The 21,179-nt window shown below is 39.3% G+C and overlaps 1 protein-coding gene across 3 annotated transcripts in view; it reads right to left on the bottom strand.

Moving 5' to 3' along the window:
- Positions 1 to 21,179, bottom strand: part of CNTN1 (contactin 1) — a 281,784-nt gene that overhangs the window by 108,101 nt on the left and 152,504 nt on the right. For all 3 annotated transcript variants that reach the window (XM_059682579.1, XM_059682582.1, XM_059682581.1), the window contains 6 exons: positions 19,193 to 19,325; positions 15,442 to 15,614; positions 13,305 to 13,400; positions 9,985 to 10,191; positions 3,065 to 3,164; positions 2,730 to 2,911 (listed from right to left, as the gene is read on the bottom strand). In XM_059682579.1, the coding sequence (XP_059538562.1) occupies positions 2,730 to 2,911; positions 3,065 to 3,164; positions 9,985 to 10,191; positions 13,305 to 13,400; positions 15,442 to 15,614; positions 19,193 to 19,325 (891 nt within the window). The remainder of the gene's footprint in view (positions 1 to 2,729; positions 2,912 to 3,064; positions 3,165 to 9,984; positions 10,192 to 13,304; positions 13,401 to 15,441; positions 15,615 to 19,192; positions 19,326 to 21,179) is intronic.

The raw sequence follows: 21,179 nt of genomic DNA, 5'->3' as shown, positions 1-21,179 counted from the left end.
AAATAAATTAATGTAAAATAAAGAAGGAGAGAACCCTAGTATTTTATTTAATTTTCTTTGAAAATAACTTTAATTATATTAATTTTATGACCAAATCAATAAACATATCTTTTATAAAGTACTTAATGTGTATAAATGACAAAGGACCTAAAACTTTTAAGGATATGTTTCCATTGATTTTTAGAGAGAGGGGAAGAGAAGGAAAGAGAGAGAAAGAGAAAAGGAGGGAGAAACATCAATATTGGTTGCCTCTTGTATGCACCTGGACAGGGGATTAAACCTGTAACCTTTTAGTGTACAGGATGATTCTCCAACCAACTGAGCCACTCGGCCAGGATGAGACATAAGACATTTTTATGATCTCACTGAACTCCATCAACATTATGTGTATATATGTCTACATATGTATTTTTATAGTACATCCTATATAATAAAAGCCTAAGATGCTAAGTGTCCAGTCATCCAGTTGACAATTCAACCAATCAAGGAGTAATATGCTAATGATAGGCTAAGGCCACCAACTGCTGGCTATGACATACACTGACCACCAGGGGGCAGATAGTTGACCGGTCGACCAGTCGCTATGATGCACACTGACCACCAGGGGGCAGATGCTCAACTCAGGAGCTGCCCCCTGGTAGTCAGTGCAGGAGTACTGCTCAGCCAGAAGCCCTGAGCTGGGATCATGGCTGGCGAGCGCAGCAGCGGTGGTGGGAGCCTCTCCTGCCTCTGCAGCGGTGCTAAGGATTTCTGACTGACAGCTTAGGCCCACTTCCTGAGGAGAGCGGGTCTAAGCCATCAGTGGGACATCCCTCAAGGGCTCCTGGATTGCAAGAGGGTGCAGGCCAGGCTGAGGGACCCTTTCATGCACTGGGCCTTTAGTATAACATAATTTAGTATGTTTTTTGCTTATAATTATGTTTTACCTGTAACATATGGAGATTATTTTAAAATAAATATTCATAATATGTTATACTAATTGATAGAGATTTTATTCTGTATATAATATTAGTAATAGATAAAACAGGAATCTCAGCACCATTCCTGCCTTAATATGACACAGAGATGTCATATTAAAAATGAGAAGAATAAATAATTGAATCAGCTTGTTGCAGCCTATATAAGATTTAATTATGCACTCCTCTGCTTGCTTGTTTAGATCAAAAGATAAAACTTTGCATGCCTCATTAGTTCAGAGAAATAGCAGTTTCCTTAAATTACCACCTATAAATATCTGCTCTGTCACCTTGATTCTTCTAAGAATTTACATATTAGACAGTTAAGAACTCTACTTCGTTGAGAATCTGGAGGGTAGATTTCTTAATATGTTGAATTAAGACCAATCTATAAGCGCTAGAAACCAGACAGAGAGTGGCAGCTATATTTAAAAATATGTATGAGTTATAAGCAGGATTTTTCTCCCCTCAGTAGGCCACCCATGTATATTTGATATGTATCAAATGCGTTTTGTTGGGGTATTAAATATACAAGTTTGGAAGGCAGAAAAAATGTCTGGGTCAGAGTTTTGTGACTGAAATAATAAAAGAGGTTCAAAGATCAAATCCCCCTTGCTCCAATATTAGAAGGGCACGAGTTTGGAGGAGGAGAGTGGCGTAGGAGGACATTAACAAAGTGGGGTTCCAGAGCAGCAGCCTAGAAAGTGAATCATGGAAGAGGGAGGGATCAACTATGGCAACTGCTGTTGTTCAATCAGGAAAGATATAACTGAGAACTGGCCATCAGCTTTGGCAAAAAATGGATGTCATTGGTGATCATAAAAGCAAAGGTTTCAGTGGAAAGGTGGGGATAAAAATCAAATCAGAGTGTATTTAAGAGAGAAAAAAATGGAGGCAGCATTTTTAAAGAGTATACACAATTCTGTCACAATTTTTATTACTTTTTTTAGGGGAGACAAGAAGAAAAAAATGGGGTGGTAGCCAGAGGTAAAATGAAGAATTTAAAGAAGGAAGAAACAAGAGCCACTAGTTGAATAATCTAGTAAAGAGAAAAAATCTTCTTATGCTGTAAGGAGGAGGGATGTCTGGGACAATAACCTTAAATAAGTAAGAGGGGTAGAATCTGTACACAAATGGAGGTATTGGTGTTGGCCTCAGATAGCAACTGAATTTATAATAAGAGATACGGGTAGAGATGCAGGTATTGGGTAGATGTGGATGGGAGAATGTAGAAGTTCTAATTAAATTACTTCCATTTTCTCTATAAGATAGGAAACCAAGATACAGGTTTGAAGGAAGTAATGAAGGCATGAAATGTTTACCTAAGAGAGTGGGCAAGTAAGTGGACCTGGGAAATGTAGTATAATTGCCTGGTAACACTAGGATTCACTTAAAGTTAGTGATGCATCATTTACAACGAATTAACCAACATGAAGTGTTTATCTCAAGGCAAATTTAAGTTCCTGGCTCCAGGCACTGAAAGGCAGAGAGCTTGATTTTTCCAGGGTTAGCCTCTGCAAAGCTAATAGACAAAGTAGAGAGACGAGTGAGCTGAGAGGGTTATAGGGGAATGATACTGATGGATCACACATATAGTATATGTGACTTAATTAGACATAATTAATGCGACTAATTAGACATAACAAATATTTCATGATTTTGCATCATGTAGTATACTTCACTGTTATTAAATTATTAATCACTATATACTACTAGTTTTTTAAGTATGAAAATGGCTGTAAATTTATAAAAAAATTAAAACAATATATCTACCTTGAACATAAATTCTTGCCTGGTGTCTGTCCTTCCCTTTAATATTCTCAGCCTCACATTCATAAGTGCCTTCATCTTCGAGCTGGATGTTGAAGATCTTCAGGACAGCCCCAGAGGTGCTGATCTCGGCAGTGCTGGGCATGGGTTCCAGGACCTTTCGCCACCGGATGTCAGGAACAGGGCTTTAAGTAGGAGATGCAAGAGTTGAGTCCACGATGCTTAGGAGGCAAACTTATATTTATGTTGATAGCTAAACATTTACATCATTTATTTTTTTAAAAAAGCACAAAATTAATGTATTTATATATACATTAATGAAAAATGTACATACTTACTTGCCAAGGGCAAAACACTCCAAAGTCACATTTTGGCCCATCAATGCATATATGTCCTTGAACTGAACTACAATATCAGCAGGATATGGTTTTGTTGTCCCTAATATTAAGAAAAACAAAAACATCCATGAGTTAATAAACAAAATACTGTTTTTTAACACTATAATTCTTTTTTTATGGTATTAGAATTAATTCAATATAAATGGCTTTTCTCTGCACAGGTTTTGAAAAATATCTGATCAGTCACAATGTGCAGATTTATTTTTATGCATATTATGTATACTAGAGGCCCAGTGCATGAAATTCATACACAGGGTGGGAGTGGGGGAGGGCTGTCCCTCAACCCAGCCTGCACACTCTCCAATTGGACATCCCTGTCACAATCCAGGACAGCTGGCTCCTAACTGCTTGCCTTTCTGTCTGCCTGCCTGATTGCCCCTAACCACTTCTGCCTGCCAGTCTGATTGCCCCCTAACAGCTCCCCTGCTGGCCTGATTGACACCTAACTGCTCCCCTGCTGGCCTGATTGACACCTAACTGCACCCCTGCTGGCCCGATCACCCCAACTGCCCTCCCCTGACAGCCATCTTGTGGCAGCCATCTTGTGATGACGTCGCATGAGGGCTTCACGCGAGGGCATTGCACAAGGGCGAGACACCACCTAGGCTTTTATTATATAGGATAGTAATAAGCTTGTCAAGCATTTTCTATCATATTGGCTCACCTGACAGTAAATCAATCTGATACAACTCACTAAAAAAATTTCAAGAATTCTTTAGGTTGCATCAAATATACATGTCAAACATTGTGCTAGGTGCTACATGGGGCTTAGGAAGAAAAGGAAAGAAGAAAGAAAATAAGGGAGAAGGGAAAAGGAAGGAAGGAAAAAAGGGAAGAGAGAAATAAGTGTCCATGGAGAATAAGGCAAAGGGAAAATAGTTGAAAAGAGGGAAGAGAAGAGGGGAAAAAAGGAAAGAAAGTGCCTATTCAGACATCACTGTGCTCATAAATATAGGTACATTAACTAATTTATGTAATATATCAGTCCTAAAAGATGTGCTATTCCCTTGCTGGGGAAGAAATAGGCTCAGAAAGGCAAAGTACATTGTTTAGGATCACATGTCAGTATGTGTGACCCATACTAAAGGCCTGGTACACAAAATTTGTGTGTTGGGGGGTGTCCCTCAGCCCAGCCTGCACCCTCAGCCCAGCCTGCACCCTCTCCAATCTGGGACCCCACAGGGATCTGGCCTAAACCGGCAGTTGAACATCCCTCTCACAATCCGGGACTGCTGGCTCCTAACCACTCTGCCTGCCAGCCTGATAGTTCCCTAACTGCTCCTGTGCCAGCCTGATAGACATAACTGCCTTCGCCTGTGGGGCTGAGTGGACTGGGAGACTGAGGCTGGATGAGGCCGGATGCGGTGGGGACTTGGTGAGGCAGGACTGAGGGGGTTGGGGGACTCCAGTTGGATCAGGTGGGGCTGAGGGCACTGAATGCCACCATCTTGTGGCTGTGGGCACCGCCATCTTGTGAGGGCATGGCAGCCAATTAGCATATTCCCTCTTTATTAGATAGGATGATGCTAAGGAGAAAAAGAAATACACAATCAATCACCTGAAATATAAGCCAAAATGGAAATGAATGATCTAAAAAATGTAGCAGCCAAGAAAGATAATTGGAAGTGGGTATGGGAATTTCAGGTAAGGAAGGCATTTGAACTGGACTAGTCCAGGTTGAGGAAATAGCATATTATGACAAAGTTCCAGATGTATGCAGGACATTAAAAAAGAAAAGGTCTAGCAATTCAAATTATGTTGAAGTATATGTAGTAAAAGATGATCTTGAATGCCAATCTAGAAGGCTTTTAACTGTGATATTAAATCTTTTGACACTACCAATGGGTTTTGGTATGAGAATTAATATAAATCTTACTTTTGGTTTAGGTCAGTGGTCGGCAAACTCATTAGTCAACAGAGTCAAATATCAACAGTACAATGATAGAAATTTCTTTTGAGAGCCAAATTTTTTAAACTTAAACTATATAGGTAGGTACATTGTTATTAACTTAATTGTTATTAACTTAATTTACTCCTAAGGCTTAGGAAGAGCCACACTCAAGGGGCCAAAGTGCCGGGGTCCAGCCCCGGGGGTCCAGGGGTTCCCAAAGGTGTGGACGGAATCGGCGAAAAATGTTTTACACGGAGACAGCCTTCAGAACTCTCTAGCTCTCTTTAATCTCTGTGGATCTTCCTGTGCCTGGCTGAGGCCACAGAGAAAGATCCCAAGGCAAGCTGAGCCTTTATTTTATAGTGAGAGTAAACAAGGTAGTGGTTTCCATAGTTACACAGTTCTTGTGAGTTTCACTTGTTTTGGCCACTTCCTGCACTTCCCTCAGCCCATTAGCTTCCCAGATAAGATCGAGAGAGCCTCATAAGGTCAAGCCTAATTATGCTAAGAGGACTGTGCCCTCTAAGCTGGGAATTGTTTGTGACTTTGCTCACAGGTCAGTCCGAGGCTTAACCCTATATCAGCTCCCCACACCAAAGAGCCGCATGTGGCTCGAGAGCCACAGTTTGCCGACCACTGGTTTAGGTAGAAGACCTTGTTGGTAGTTTTTAAGGATGGAGAAGAGAAATACAGAATAGAGTCAGAGATCTAAGGAAGATTGTTTCATAAATTTAAAAAGAAGCCCTGACTGGTTTGGCTCGGTGGATAGAGCGTCGGCCTGCAGACTCTAGGGTCCCAGATTCAATTCCAGTCAAGGGCATGTACCTTGGTTGCGGGCACATCCCCAGTAGGGGGTGTGCAGGAGGCAGCTGATCAATGTTTCTCTCTCATTGATGTTTCTAACTCTCTATCCCTCTCCCTTCCTCTCTGTAAAAAATCAATAAAATATATTAAAAAGAAAAAAGACGAGGATCTGACTAGGATAGTCACAGTGGGAACAGAAAGGGAAGAACAGATCCGAGTTGTGTGTTAGAGGGAAAATCAAAAGGGATTCGCCTGGATCAATGTTTTCTCAAGGTGTAGATTAAATATCCACCTCATCAGAATCACCTGGGATGCTCGTTGAACCTGCAGATTCCTGGGTCACTTCCCAGGCCTGCTGAATCAGCAACTCGGGGTTCCACATCTTCCTCAAACTTCCCAAGTGCTTACTAACTGAAAGCCACTGAACTCACTGTCCTAACGATGAGGGGAGGAAAGGAGTTGATTTAAAATGCTACCCTGAGGTAGTAGAAATATAATGAGATTGCTAAATTTAGAGGTAAGAACACCAGGAGAGGTTTAGAGGTAAGATAACAGGTGTGTTTGAAACATTGTGAGCTGAATATCCTTGAGAACCTTCTGTGTGAAAAGTCCAGGCAGTAGGTAGAATTAAAGACTCTAAACACAGGGAAAAGTTTTGGAAATGTGAATTGGGAGCCACCTGCCCAGGGCAACTGTTGAAAGGTGTAAATGGGTGAGGGTATCTAGAAAAAGATTAGCGAGGAATATAAGAAAGAGGAAGATCTGGTGAAGGATACTGCATAGAATTTGCCTGGGAGGCACGTGGGAGATGAAGAGTGGAAGGAGGAAGGAAAATTGGGCAAAGAAGGGATAGTTCAAGAGAGGCTGAGGAGACCGACAGTGTCATAGTTCATACAGAATTAGGCTGAACACTTCCTTTGGATTAGCAAATAGGAAATTGTTTTGATTACTCAAGATTGTTGGCACTGAATACAAAAGAATACACAGAGAGAAAGGAATGGAGGAGAGTTTGAAGATTTAGAAAAGAAAGGGGGCGAGTGATGTAATGAAGTCCTTAATAAGTCAAATGTGAGGTGAATCAAGACAATTGGAGGAATTAGGTTAAACAGGAGGAGAAACACTTCTATAAGTTAGAAAGTAAGAAATCAATAGAAGCACTGAATTTCTGGGGAAGAATAAGGAAAAACAGTAAGAAAGTTTTTATTTCATGGCTCTTTTTAACTCTGTGAGGTAGTGAGTGTGTCTACTGTAGAAGGGAAAAGGGGGTTCTATGGAAAGTAACCTCATAGGGTGATCTGACCATAAATTCCTAAATGGCCAGGTCATGGTGGGTAGTCATGCCTTAGGCCTATCACTTCTTTAGTGAGAGGTTTTTAAGCAAACCTTGTCCATTCTTCTTGTGCATCTAGGCTAACACACCTTTGAGATGTCAGAAGTTATACCCCTGGGAGACTTAACCATCCTCAAGAAAGCACATAATCTCTTTATTCTGTAATCCAATCTCTTACTTGCTTCCTCCCACTTTCATGTAATCTCCTTTATGTCCCCTCCTTAATCTTTCATACATAAATGAAACTTCAAAACTGTTATTTTCTGGAATATTTGAGATCATGTTTCCCAGCATATATCATCAGTTTGGCTCAAATAAACTCGTATAAAAATTATCTTCAGGTTTGGACATTTCTTATGTCAACACTACTGAGATTAGGGAGAGAAAAAGAGCCAGAAAGTCAAAAGATATTTACTGAATACCAACCACATGGCCTCTATCTTGAGAAGAGTAACAAAAATGGAATCACAGTGATATGATGACATTTTCCTCCTCATCATACCCTATTTAAGGGTAGAGGCAGGAAACAAACCTAAAGCTGTCAACAATGAAACCAGTATATCCTCAAGACCTTGAACTCAGTGATATGTAGCAGCATGCTTGAGATAAAAACAACATGATGTAAGCAAATAAGTTGTGATCTGATTTTCTGAAGAGATGACACATTAAAAAACGAAGGTAGTTTAATAGGAGCCAGGGAAAAGGACAGTCAATTACATCAGTGTTTATAGCATATGGTGCCACAGTAGTACTACATATGCTAATTACTTACATCAGAAAGTCAATTTATATACCGATATGCTTCATGTAAATAGTTCCTTGAAAATATCAAATTAATCCAACTGCCTTTCCCCCCCTCATTCTGTAATAATACAGTTTATAATCTAATTATTTGTTCTCCTTCATGAACTTACTAATAAGTGTGAATGACACTGAAAATAAGTAGATGTCAGTGAATCCCTTGTAATTAATATACTGATATTTGGCTAATAAATCAGTACTTTGCATTCCTGAACTAGATGCAATCAGTCCGAACTCTGCCATCTTAGGTTACTTTCATAATGCTAATCACCTCTACTAAAAAAGCTAAGGAAGGATAAATACTCTTAGAGTGTGCATCCTTTGTTTGCCCTGACTGAGCAGCCAGTGCATCTCCTGACTGCATATTTCTTTTCATTACTGTAGATATTCCAGAAGCAGACAACCTTGCAAAAACAGAATCTATATATATATATATATATCCTATCTAATAAAAGAGAAACATGGTAATTGGCGTACGACCGATACCCTTTTCATTGGCTAATCAGCGAGATATGCAAATTAACTGTCAGCCAAGATGGCGGCCGGCAGCCAGGCAGCTTGAAACTAACATGAGGCTTGGTTGCCTCAGTGACGGAGGAAACCAACGTTCCCGCCTGCCGCTGCCTCTGAGCCTGCAGTTTAAGAAACTCTGTAACAAATACGCCCAACTTCAGCCAGCAGATTGGCAACATTGTAAGCAAAGGCCAGAAACCTACTTTCAGCCAGAGGCCTAAGAGCTGGAGCCAAGCCTCAAGCTAAAGCTGGCCCAGAATTAAAAAAAAAAAGAGGAAAAAAAGGAAAAAAGGAGCGTTTGGGAGTTCAGTCACCCCCAGCCTGAAAACAGCCCTCAGCCCCTCACCCAGGCTGGCCAGGCACCCCAGTGGGGACCCCCACCCTGATCCAGGACACCCTTTAGGGCAAACCAGCCGGCCCCACCCGTGCACCAGGCCTCTACCCTATATAGTAAAAGGGTAATATGCCTCCCAGCACCGGGATCAGCGGAGCCGCGAGGCCTCCCGGCACTGGAATCAGCGTGACAGGGGGCAGCACCCAAACCCCCTGATCGCCCTGCGGCTCTGTGTGTGACAGGGGGTGGGGCCACAACCTCCCTATCCACCCTGCTCTGTGCCTGATAGGGGGGAGCTCCCCAACCCCCACGGGCCCTGCTCTGTGTGTGACGGGGTAGAGCCATAACCTCCCCATCAGCCCTGCCCTGAGTGTGAGAGTGGCGGCGCCCCAACCCCCTGATCCGCCCTGCTCTGTGGGTGATAGAGGGCAGCACCCCAACCCCCTGATGGGCCCTGCTCTGTGCGTGACAGGGTACAGAGCCCCAACCCCCCTGATGGGCCCTGCTCTGTGTGTGACAGGGGGTTGCTCCACAACCTCCCCATCGACCCTGCCTTGAGTGTGACAGGGGGCGGCGCCCCAACTCCCCAATCAGCCCTGCTCTGAGCCCGACCAGGGGCTGCACCTAGGGATTGGGCCTGCCCTCTGCCACCCGGGAGCAGGCCTAAGCCAGCAGGTCGTTATCTCCCGAGGGGTCCCAGACTGCTAGAGGGCACAGGCCAGGCTGAGGGACCCCCCCTCCCCCCCCGAGTGCACAAATTTTTGTGCACCGGGCCTCTAGTGTATATATAAGGTTAAGCGACTGGCTGACTGGCGACTGGCCGGTAGATATGACACACAATGACCACCAGGGGGCAGACACTCAATGCAGGAGCTGCTGAGCAACAGCAACTTTGCAGAGTGCCCTCTCACACTCTGGGACCCAGTGGGGGATGTTGGACTGCCGGTTTCAGCCTGATCCCTGCAGGCCAGGCTGAGAGACCCACCTGCGAGGGACCCCACTCTCTCCACAAGTGATCTTCGAGCCCCAGGTGTGGCCAGCCGGGGAGGGACTGCGGGAGGTTGGCTCCAGGATGTGTCTGGCCCGTCTTGCCCAGTCCCACCCCACCAGCCACCTTCTAATTAATTTCCTTTCAATGTGCACAAATCCATGCACCGGGACTCTAGTATAACAAATAAAATACTTACGTTCAGGTATTGGAATGAGTGGGATGAATTTGCTGAATACACTCTTTGTAATAGAAGGACTGGATACAAAGCAGGAATAATTGCCTTTGTCTGATGCCTCAACATTCGCAATGTAGAGATTGCCATTTGTCTGAGATACAAATCTTCGTTTATCCATTGTGATAAACACAGGAAATTCATTTAGAAGCCAGCGGTAGCTAAGATCATCTAGAAAAAAAATATATTGTCTAATAAATATTAAACTCTTCTCCAAAAGCAAAGACCTGTTATCTAGTAATAACCTAGCACATAATCTAATCTAGGCTATTGTAGAGCAGATGTTGGAAGTAGGCCAAGACAGTGCAAATTTTCTCAAGCTACTATAGTTTGAGTGAATATAAGCATGTTGCTAAGCAATTATATCTCTTTCTCTCAATTATTTTATGGACTACTAATATTCTTCTAATGCGTTGATGGACTAAATGAAACTCAGAGAGATTAAATGTCATGCTTATAATTTCATGGCTATTAAGTAGAACTGGAATTTTTGAATCAAAGTCTGATCATTCAAATTGCATGACCCACTTCTCTGCTGCATTTAAAAAATAAAATCAATATTACTAACCATGCTGTGGCTTTAAGTCTTTTTTGTTTTTGTGTTCCTATTGTAAATTATAGATTTAGAAATGAGTTTATATAACCTGTGCTGGTCACACTAAAAAGTAAAAACCACAGAAACAGAGAAATGCATGCTACTGGTTTTGTTAAATATTAGGAAGCATATCACATGGTAACTCTTAACCACAGGAAATTCCTTTGGCTAAACCATAGGAAATTCCTTTGGCTAAAGTTGAATTTCCTCATGAATTTGCTGCTTTTCATGCAATTTTCTCTCCCTATCTTCCCATCCTGCTCTGAGGGATGACTCCCCAGGTGTCATGCACAGGAGTAATGCACAAGAGGGAACTATGGGCATTTCATACTCCTCAGTCACAAAATGCTGATTTCCTTGTAAACATCATGACCATGTGAAGATAATTGCTACTATGAAGATTATAAGAGGGGATCTCTTATGCCAAATTAGATCGGATTTAAGATTTGAGATGGCACACTACCCTGTTGCTTTAGGGAGTTCACAGTGACTGGTGCAGCTGTCAAAGAGAGTGTGAAAGAGAGCTGACTATGAAAAACTACAAGAATTTCTTGGGAATAATAATCCGGGTACTCCATTTATATTAGCTATGTAATTTTCTTCAGCAACTTATACTATCAGGGAAGTAAATGAAGATGATTACATTATGCTTATTCTTAATCTTAAATTTTAAATGACAGAAGTGGTACACTTGTATTATCAAAATAAATAGAAAGTATAGATAGAGTTCAAAGAGAAAAAAATATTAAACCACCATAATTCTCCAATGTAGAGTTATTGTTAGAATATATCTTTTTGTACATTTATATCCATGAATAATTTTATCATTTTAATAGTTCTTCTTATGCTGATTTAGGGTCAGGTAGAAACCACAGAAGTATCAAGATAGGAAGAAACTTAGGGGACAATTTAAATGGCTAAAATTGGGTTCTTGAAATTGGGCAAAAAATAATGCCATGTAATCTTTGTTCCAAAAGGATATTGGAGAATACTGTAAAACATACTGTAAATATGTATGATTTGTGAAATACTTCTTTCCTATTCTCACTTAAAAACATAACAGTATTTTGCCATGATTTCTGGTTACAATTAAATTCCAAAAAAGCTAAAAAGTAAGTAAAAATATAGATTTCCTTACAAATTTTTTAAAAAAACATACACTGCTTTCAAGACAGCACACAAAAAATGCATTCAGAGTAGTCTGGGTACTCAATAGTTATGTGAATATGGAGGCTTGCATTTTAATTCTAGACTAACTAACTTTGGTCAGCCTATTTAACCATGCCATTATTCAGTTTCTCTGAAATTTAAGATTGTGGTTTTTGTTCCCCTGATAAGAAATGGGTGAATAATGGAATAATTTTTAATATTTGAACTTTTAAGGGAAAAAACTAGGTCAGTGAAATTATCATGATGATATTTGTATGAACATTAGTATTGGACTATAGACCAATGGTCTGGCTGATTTAATGCCCAAAGAGAATTCTCCACTTTACTTATTTAATACATACTGAGGACCAGCCCTAGCCAATTAGCTTAGTTAGCTCAGTTGGTTAGCTTTGTCCCCATATGCCAAGGTTGCAGGTTTGATCCCAGCCAAATTTATGGCATAATATTAGAACTATAAGAATACAAAATATACAAAGCAGTTTTCCAGTGTGAAAAAAAGTGGTATTTATATATTATTTCAAGGCAGATATAATAAATAAAACAAGTGAAAATTATTGAAAATATATGAAGCCCTAGCCAGTTTGGCTTAGTGGATAGAGCATCGGCCTGCGGACTGAAAGGTTCTTTGATTGCAAGCTCGATCCCTATCCCTCATTGGGGTGTGTGAGAGGCAACCAATTGACGTGTCTCTCTCATATCAATGTTTCTCTCTCTCTCTGTCTGTCTCTCTCTTCCTCACCCTTTCATTTTCTCTAAAAAAATCAATGGAAACATATCCTCGGATGAAGATTAACAATAACAACAAAAAAGAAAATATATGAAATATTTAACTTTGGCATCTTTTATTACAGCCATATCAAGTTACTGAAAACATGTATTCAAAGGTTGAAACTTGTAACAGATGACACTTAATCTATCTCCTTTCTAAATTAGATGATTATTCTCGCAGATTGGTGCTCCTAGTGAGGTTACTATTTATTATGTCTTTATCCCTTTCTTGTGTTTAATTACAGTTCACATCATATTGTAGATGTTAAATTGTTAATAAAATGACTGATTACACATCACTCCTCAGTACCATTCTATTTCAGGAGTAATTTGTAGAAAATCTAACCATATTTTCTCAAGTGTAACAGAAATATTAATGGGAACATAATCCAATACATATAAGGTGGCCTAGAAATGTATACACACACTTTTGAATAACTATAAAGGCAGTATTTATTAAAATACATTTCATTTTTAAAACTGAGCTATCAGCTGTCAAAGTGTACATACATTTTTTGGGATACCCTGTATATTATTTATAAACAGAAACTATCATAAATCTTTGGGATAAGGGCCAAGTAATTAAAGAGCCAAAGAAAATAGCCTCTATAACCACTAGTACATGATATATTATATGGTTATGTAAATATTGAGTCCAATTTAATTATAAATGTACCATTATTGTTAAGAAAATTAAAGCTTTCCCATTTCATTCCATTGAGGCTCACAGTCATAGACAAAGTAAGGTTACCTGGAAAATGGTATGGAGGGTCACAGAGAAGCACCATTCCTTTTCCTTCTTTCACTCTGACTTCAGGGCGTTCTTCAGGTGGGAAAGGATCAAGATCTAATTTTAAAAGCAAGAAGGAAGTATTCACTCTGTCAATAGGGAGATATAGTGATTGAAGTTCACCTTTCACCGGCTAACTCGCTTTGGCTATGATTCTTCTTAGGTGGTCTGGTGAAGCCAAAGTCAATTCCCTGTTTCTAGGTGCTGGATTTACATACACTACAGCAGAATTCTGTGGAGAACCTGAGCCTGCAGATACTGGTAGCAGCCTAGATAACGCTTCTGACAACCCTGCAGATTCCAGATATCCTAAACTTTTGCTTCACCTTTAGGAAGACTCTCAATAAGAATATCTGGAAATCCAAAGATAACAGACAAAACCAGGGATCTACCAAAGAAAGCAGTGAACTTAGAGACATGGCCTCATTTGAAAGGTACATTTCCCTTTCTGAGGTAGGATTTCAAGGTGGAGAAGGAATTAGGGTGAAAGGCAGGATCCTAGGTGAGAAACAGGAAGGTCAGCCATCTCTTGGTCCTTTTCAAATTCTGGGTTTTCCTCAATTCTCATTTCTTTTACTCTTCCCTATGTATCTGGAACTCACATTTTGCTTGGTTTCTGGATGTTCTGCTATTTGACTCTTCATTAGTTTTACTGGAGCTCATTCTGTTGCCTCCCTGCCTCATTCCATATCTGTCATCAGTACTCAAATTATAAAATCAAATTGTTATTCCTCTCAATATATTGATATCTCTGAAAAGTCATCCTCCTAATTGTTACCTTTGCCCAGAAAAACCTAAATATCATCATATCTAGCCTTAATGCCTCACTTAAATGCCATTCCTATCCTCAAATACTTAGTTGATATTTCAACATAGATAACTTACCATAACATCTGCATGTAAAGCAACCATTTAAATGCTCCCAACCACCCTTTAAATTGGTTTTATTTGCTCCCACCCCATTTCTTAAATAGAACACCCTTTGATTAGACTTTCTTTTAAAAATATATTTAGTTGCCCTAGCCAGTTTTGCTCAGTGGATAGAGCCTCAGCCTGTTGAGTGAAGGGTCCTGGGTTCGATTTCAGTCAAGGGCACATGCCTGGGTTGAGGGCTCAATTCCCAGTAGGATGCATGCAGGAGGCAGCCAATCAATTATTCTCTCTCATCATTGATGTTTCTATCTCTATCTCCCTCTCTGAAATAAACAAAAATAGATTTTAAAAAAATAAAGATAAAATATATTTAGTTAAGTTCAATGCAATCAGTCGATTACCAGTATTTCTACAAGGATTGTTTATTACTTACAGTTCCACTGTTGTCACACCCAATTTAATCTGTTTCCTGACCCTGTTTCATTGCCTCCTAGTGACCACTACCATGTGGATCCTCTTAAAACATCATTTTCATCCTATAATCAATTTTTCAAAAGATGTAAATGCTGACCTATGCAATCACATACTGCAGCACCTGGAGTCCAGCTCCTCTCCCAAGGCACAATATCCCTTCAGAACAACTTCCAATTTTTAGTTCAGCAGTGTTTCTCAAAATATTATTTATTACTGTCCACCCAAAAAGAAATTTAATAATTTAAATTTAAAACAACTGATTTGATTGCATTATGCTTTAATTTATTTACAGTAAAATAAATTAAATACTAAGGGATGAGACTTTGTCAGGTAAGGTTGCATTTTGGAGAGCCACATACCAGTATGCTGTAATATATAGGATGGTTTCTCCCCACCAAGAACCAACTTTCACTCCCTTTGGAGTGGTATCACCCCCATGGAGAATACATTTCCATTGATACTAATTTTTAGAAACTTATTCAAGATCTTGCAGGATATGGCCTTAGCTTATTATCTAATGCTACCTTTCACTATTTCAAGTGCATTTGTAATACCTCTCAGGATGCTTTGCTCTCCTGCTTTTTTCTCTCTCCACACAATGAGGGCCCACTAATCACATTAGACCCATCTATGGACACTTCCTCTCACTTTCCGTTCATCCTTATTGCTCTTCTTGCTGAACTCTAATGATCACATCTAAGCTTTACTCCACCTACACATACTTGTGCTTTGTAAGGTTACTGTTACTTACATCCAAAGCTCAGGGTGGCTTCAGTGCTCCTGACTATCCCATAGTTATTTGATGCTAAACAGTAGTAGACACCAGCATCTTTCTGTTTGTCAGGGTTGTTGATCACAAGGTTTCCTCCTACCATACTGTACCGATCACTTGTCAGATCAATATCCCCGTTATTCATTCTCCATCTATGAGAAAAAGAAATGCATTTCTTTTAAATGACCTTTGCACTCAGCTAATATCATTCTAAAATAATATGGGGACAGCTCATTGTGAATTCAGGCAATTAAATAGATGATTCACTGTGGTATTTCTTTACATGCTGTAATTGCATATTCTGGGCTCATGGTTTATAATTTAGCTCAGGCACAGAAAGGTAAGTGTTCAAGTGCATGAAATAGTCCACTTTTTTCATGAGTCATCCCAAAAGACAAATACTATATTTAATTTTCTAGATAATTGGTTTCTTAGCTGATATACATGGTTTATAAATGATGCCCATCTATGCACTAGTTCAATTCATGCTTACATAGGTATGGTATTTTGAATATTAAAAGCATTATTCTGACAGAAATGAAATATCAAATACTATGTCAATATTTTATTTTACTATCCAACTAATTTTTGAATAAAACAAACTAATTGAAATCAGGATTTTCTCAGTAAATGTCATAATCTGACCATAGAGGTCTGTCACATAATTTGAAAATGATACAAAATCAATTGAGTTTTCATTTTCAAGCCACAGATGTAGTATTGTAGATATCGGGATTATGTAATAAATAAATTGGCTAGAAACAGGAATCCAACTCTCTCCGGTGGAATGATAAGATGAATGCATGTGGGCAGTAGTTTTCAATTAAGCTGCCCACCTGCGTAATTTTATAGTCATTCTGTATCAGGGTTCATACTTAAGGTTCCTTGTCTTCCACAGTGTTATAAGGTAAGAGCAATAGCCCTAAATGGTTTGGTTCTGACCTGTGGACTGAAGGGTCCCAGGTTTGATTCAGGTCAGGGGCACATGACCAGTTTGCCAGCTGGGTCCCCAGTAGGGGGCGTGCAGGAGGTAGCCGATCAATGACTCTCTCATCATTGATGTTTCTATCTCTCTCTTCCCTCTCCCTCCCTCTTGAAATCAATAATAATATATTTTTAAAAAATTGTAAGACAAGAGCTATGGTCAAATAGGGGCTGTGGCTGCAGTTATTTCCTGGCACAGTTCTGATTAGGGTCAGAATCTTGCCAAAGAGGCCTAAGAATATTTGGAACATTCTTAGTTTTAAATTTTACAATGTAGCAGGTAATTTCAAGGTAAACATGGAAAACCTTGCTTTGTGTTTTAAAAAATTACCAAATTGCAACCCAATAAAATCCTCTCCCTTCCCCAGCTGATGGCACTCTTGTCCCTGTTTGAACCATCCAACGTCAAATTGCTTAGCATTTGCCAAGTGAATGGGTTTCCCTGTTGGGCGGTTCCAGTTGTTTTGTTTTGTTTTGTTTTGTTTTGTTTCTTTTCCAAAAACAGTATTTTGACTCCAGATTTTTGTTTATTGCCTTAGCTTCCTCCCAGGGGATCTGATTCTGCCTTTGATGACATATAATAATCTAGTTTTGCTGTGTTTGGGTAAGTTCACTGGTCTATTTAATTTTCAGAAACACCCACAAGGTTATTGCAATCCCTTTCACACATCGTTAAATGAAATTTTATCGGAGTCCTTGTTGTTTGGGGGGACAAGGAAAGATAACAAAAGCCTTAAGGCTGGTAAGTGGAAGGCAAAGGTCCCCTTTGTACCTTTCAGGGTGTTACCACGAATAACGAATTATCACAGTATGTGCCCCAGATATACAACTACTATGTGAATGACAAATTGCATGATTACGAAGGTTAGTAAGACTTGCCCCGAATATTAAGTAAATTTTTAAAACTTCAAATGTTCTTTCCCATCAGACACACTAAATCCTTAGCTAATTTTGTTTTCATAACAAAACGAGACATCTGCTTCTCCCTGCCAGCTCTCTCCATTAATGTGTAGACAGCCAGGCCACACTTGTCCTGGCAACTTCTGTGCTGTGCAACCTGTGAGAGGGGTATTTGCCAAGTGAAGGTTTGCTTCTTATCTTTACTTTTGAAATTTTGGTAAGAACGCTTAATGGGACTGGAGGGAGGGGGAAATGGGGAGTTGCTAATAGCAATGTACAAAACTGTAGCTATGCAAAGCTTTGCTTCTACTGTCTTTGTGGGGGAAAGGGCGGGAATGGGGGGCAGTGAGGGGAAGCAGGTGTTTTTAGACACTGTCTGCAATAGCTCTTGTGTGTTGTTGCCTCCTGTCCAGCCTGGAGGCTGATTTGATAAGGTTCCACGTATGAATGTCAAGGACACAACGTCACAGAATACGAACCACGGAAATCGCTTTTGAGATGCTGTCAAACTATCTAGAAAGATGCATACTAAAAATGACACGTTTCTTTGAAAATCATAAAACCTGTTTCCGTCCTGCGTCTGTGATTTACTCACTTGGAAGAAAGTAATTTACTTATTCAGAGCTCAGCTTCCTCTCCTATAAAATCATGTGCTTGGACTAGATCTCCTCTACAGCTCCTGTTGGCTATACTATTCCATGTCCATAAACTCCCATTATGCACGGCTTAAGGGCAGAAATAAGTCTAGCCCATCAAATATATTCAAAACAAACCTATAATTTATAATTTATAAAATATCTACTTATATTGCACTCCCATGCATGAAATTGAAACAATAAAAATAATTTCAAAGGGATAGTGATGTGGTTTCTAAATTCATATTTTGTTTTAAGAATAATTTTGTTATAGCCAGAGGCAAGTAAAAATGAATTCAATTAGAATTAAATGGGGGGAAAGTGGTATTCTCTTTGATAACAACTTTTTATAACAATAGAAAAGTCAATTTTATATCTAGAAAAAAATCTACTATTAAAATCAACCTTGTTTAATGACAACCTTCAATTAAGTGAGGTGACATTAACATACTAGAGCCCCAATTTCTCCATCAATCACTTGCTTTGTCTTCATGAAACCATTCCATACGTGAAACTCAAATCCATTGGCATCTGTTTAATTTTTGAATCTTATTTTTTGCCTCAGGCTAGAAGCTGTTAATATACTTTTCTGAACCATCCAAAACAGGAAAACCCATTGTTATATTTTTTAAAGTTATTTTTTTATCAATAGGTACCCCATAAAAATAGAAAAACATGTTTATATAGATTGTTCAATAGGTAGAGACATTTAAGAAATGTGCTGTGCTGTCTGGATATATATTGGAGAGTATTGAAAAAATGTGTAGCTTTCTAGATTTATGCAAGCACTTTAAATGAAGTTAACACAGAAATGTTATCCATCATTTGTAGGTATAAGTTATCCAGGCCAATATATATATATAAGAACATTTTATTTTCACATGTGCATGATCTCCATATAACCTTTTGCATGATTGGTATGATTTCCATCATACAATTTTTAAATTGATAATGTCAAATGGCACTGGCTTTATTTTTGCAGAAAATAGTAAGTAAATTATTTATTTGCATATGTTTAAGAAAATTACTATCTACTTAGGCATTAAACAGCTTTTTAAAAATTACTTGTCTGCCAACATTTTTGTTAATGTCCCTGGACTTTGTAGAAAGCCTTATAGTACAGCTTTCTCTGTTGGTACTGGTCACAGATGCTAATCTGTAACCCCTAGTTCACTACACCATTTGGAAAAAAAAGAAGTGCAGTACGTTACTTGTAAACCGGGAAAGGGCTGGCTCTTGCCCTACAGTTGAGTGAAACTTTTCCTTCTGGTGATTCCTCTGGATAAATGGTATTAATTGGTTGCTCTTCAAAAATTGGTCCAAATCCTTTGTCTTCCTCAGAAACTGTAATGAAAATGAAGTTATTTTACATTGTGCTGGTTTATAAGTAAAAAAAATAAAATTGGAGACATTAAAAAAGTTTTTTTAAAAAAAGTCAGGATCACAGAATCGCTATTTTTATTCAAACTGAAGATAATTTGCTTCTATAATCCTGAGGAAAACATTTAGGTTTTTTATTAGAAGTTTTTCCTGCCCATCTCTCATCATTTCTCCCAAGGCACTCTGGGTGGCCATGCCTAACTGCACACAGCTCCTCAAACAAGTCATGTTTCCATGCCTCTGAGCTTTGCACGTGATTTCCTTCTCTACAACCAGCATTAACATTTGTGCAGTCCTTTATGACTTAGGCATAGAGTCCACTCCTTCAAGAAGCCACATCTCACCTGGCCTAGCTCATTTGCATTCTCATAACTCTTTGTCCAGCATATGGTACCTATCATGTGATTCTTTTTGTTGTTGTTGTTGTTGTTAATCCTCACCCGAGGATATTTTTCCATTGATTTTTAGAGAGAGTGGAAGGTAGGGGGAGAGATAGAGAGAGAGCAACATTGATGTGAGGGAGACACATCAATTGGTTGCCTCCTACACAGGCCCCCACCAGAGCTAGGGATGAAACCTGTAACCGAGGTATTTGCCCTTGACCAGAATCAAACCCAGGACCCTTCAATCTGAGGACCGATGCTCTATCCACTGAGCCAAAGTGGCTAGAGCTATTGTTTGATAGCTTTCTGTTCCACTGGATTGCAAATACTTGGGGACAGGTGGCTGTGTCCATAATCGGTATAATACTCTTCTTTGCTAGCTGTCTAGTAGTCTGCAACAAATAAGGACTTAACAACTTTTGAACAGCAGAATAAATGAATTTCTAGATGCTCGAGGGAAATTAGTTCCTTTCCTGGGTCAGTTCTTATTTTTTTTCTAAACATGTGACCACACGGTACTTAGCAACATCTAGAACAGAGGTTCTCAACCTGTGGGTCGCGACCCCTTTGGGGGTCGAACGACCCTTTCACAGGGGTCACCTAAGACCATTGGAAAACACATATATAATTACATATTGTTTTTGTGATTAATCAATCTATGCTTTAATTATGTTCAATTTGTAACAATGAAAATACATCCTGCATATCAGATATTTACATTATGATTCATAACAGTAGAAAAATTACAGTTATGAAGTAGCAACGAAAATAATTTTATGGTTGGGGTCACCACAACATGAGGAACTGTATTAAAAGGTCGCAGCATTAGGAAGGTTGAGAACCACTGATCTAGAACAATCAACAAATTAACATGAATATGGGAACTGGACAACTGGTTGTAAATCCATCACAAAAATATACACATTGGAAAGCAGTTGTTCCTGACAGTGTATCCTCTCTGGACAAGAAAAGGAATACCTCCCAGCCACATGAGGAGAAGAGAATCACTCCATGTCATCAATATGACAGCATTTACAGAACATAGGTAAGAGTCATATGTCCCAAATGAATTAATACTGATGTGTATGGCTAGAAAGCAGGGATATTCTTACATGGGATCACTGTAATATATTTTCCAGATCCAACCTATGGCTCACTTCTCCAATTTATTGTGTCTGCTCTAACAGCAACCTGAGGATGAGAGCTTTGTTCATTTCCCTTAACAAGCAGCTTAATTAAGTCATTTAAATCTTGCCTTGTTTGTGTTTAACAGTGCCTCTCCCAGCCTACTTATCACCCTCCACAGCATGGGGAGAATAATAAAATATACCTCATTAGATTATTGTTATAATAATTTTGAGACGATATATTTAAGACAGGACTATACCTGGCTTACAGTCAGCAGTTAATGCTATTTTCCCTCTCAATGGCAAGT

Source organism: Myotis daubentonii, chromosome 2 (assembly GCF_963259705.1).
Source record: "Myotis daubentonii chromosome 2, mMyoDau2.1, whole genome shotgun sequence".
Classification (NCBI taxonomy): Eukaryota; Metazoa; Chordata; class Mammalia; order Chiroptera; family Vespertilionidae; genus Myotis; species Myotis daubentonii.
The sequence above is the reverse complement of the archived record's forward strand: the minus strand, read 5'-3'. Positions and strand labels throughout refer to the sequence as shown.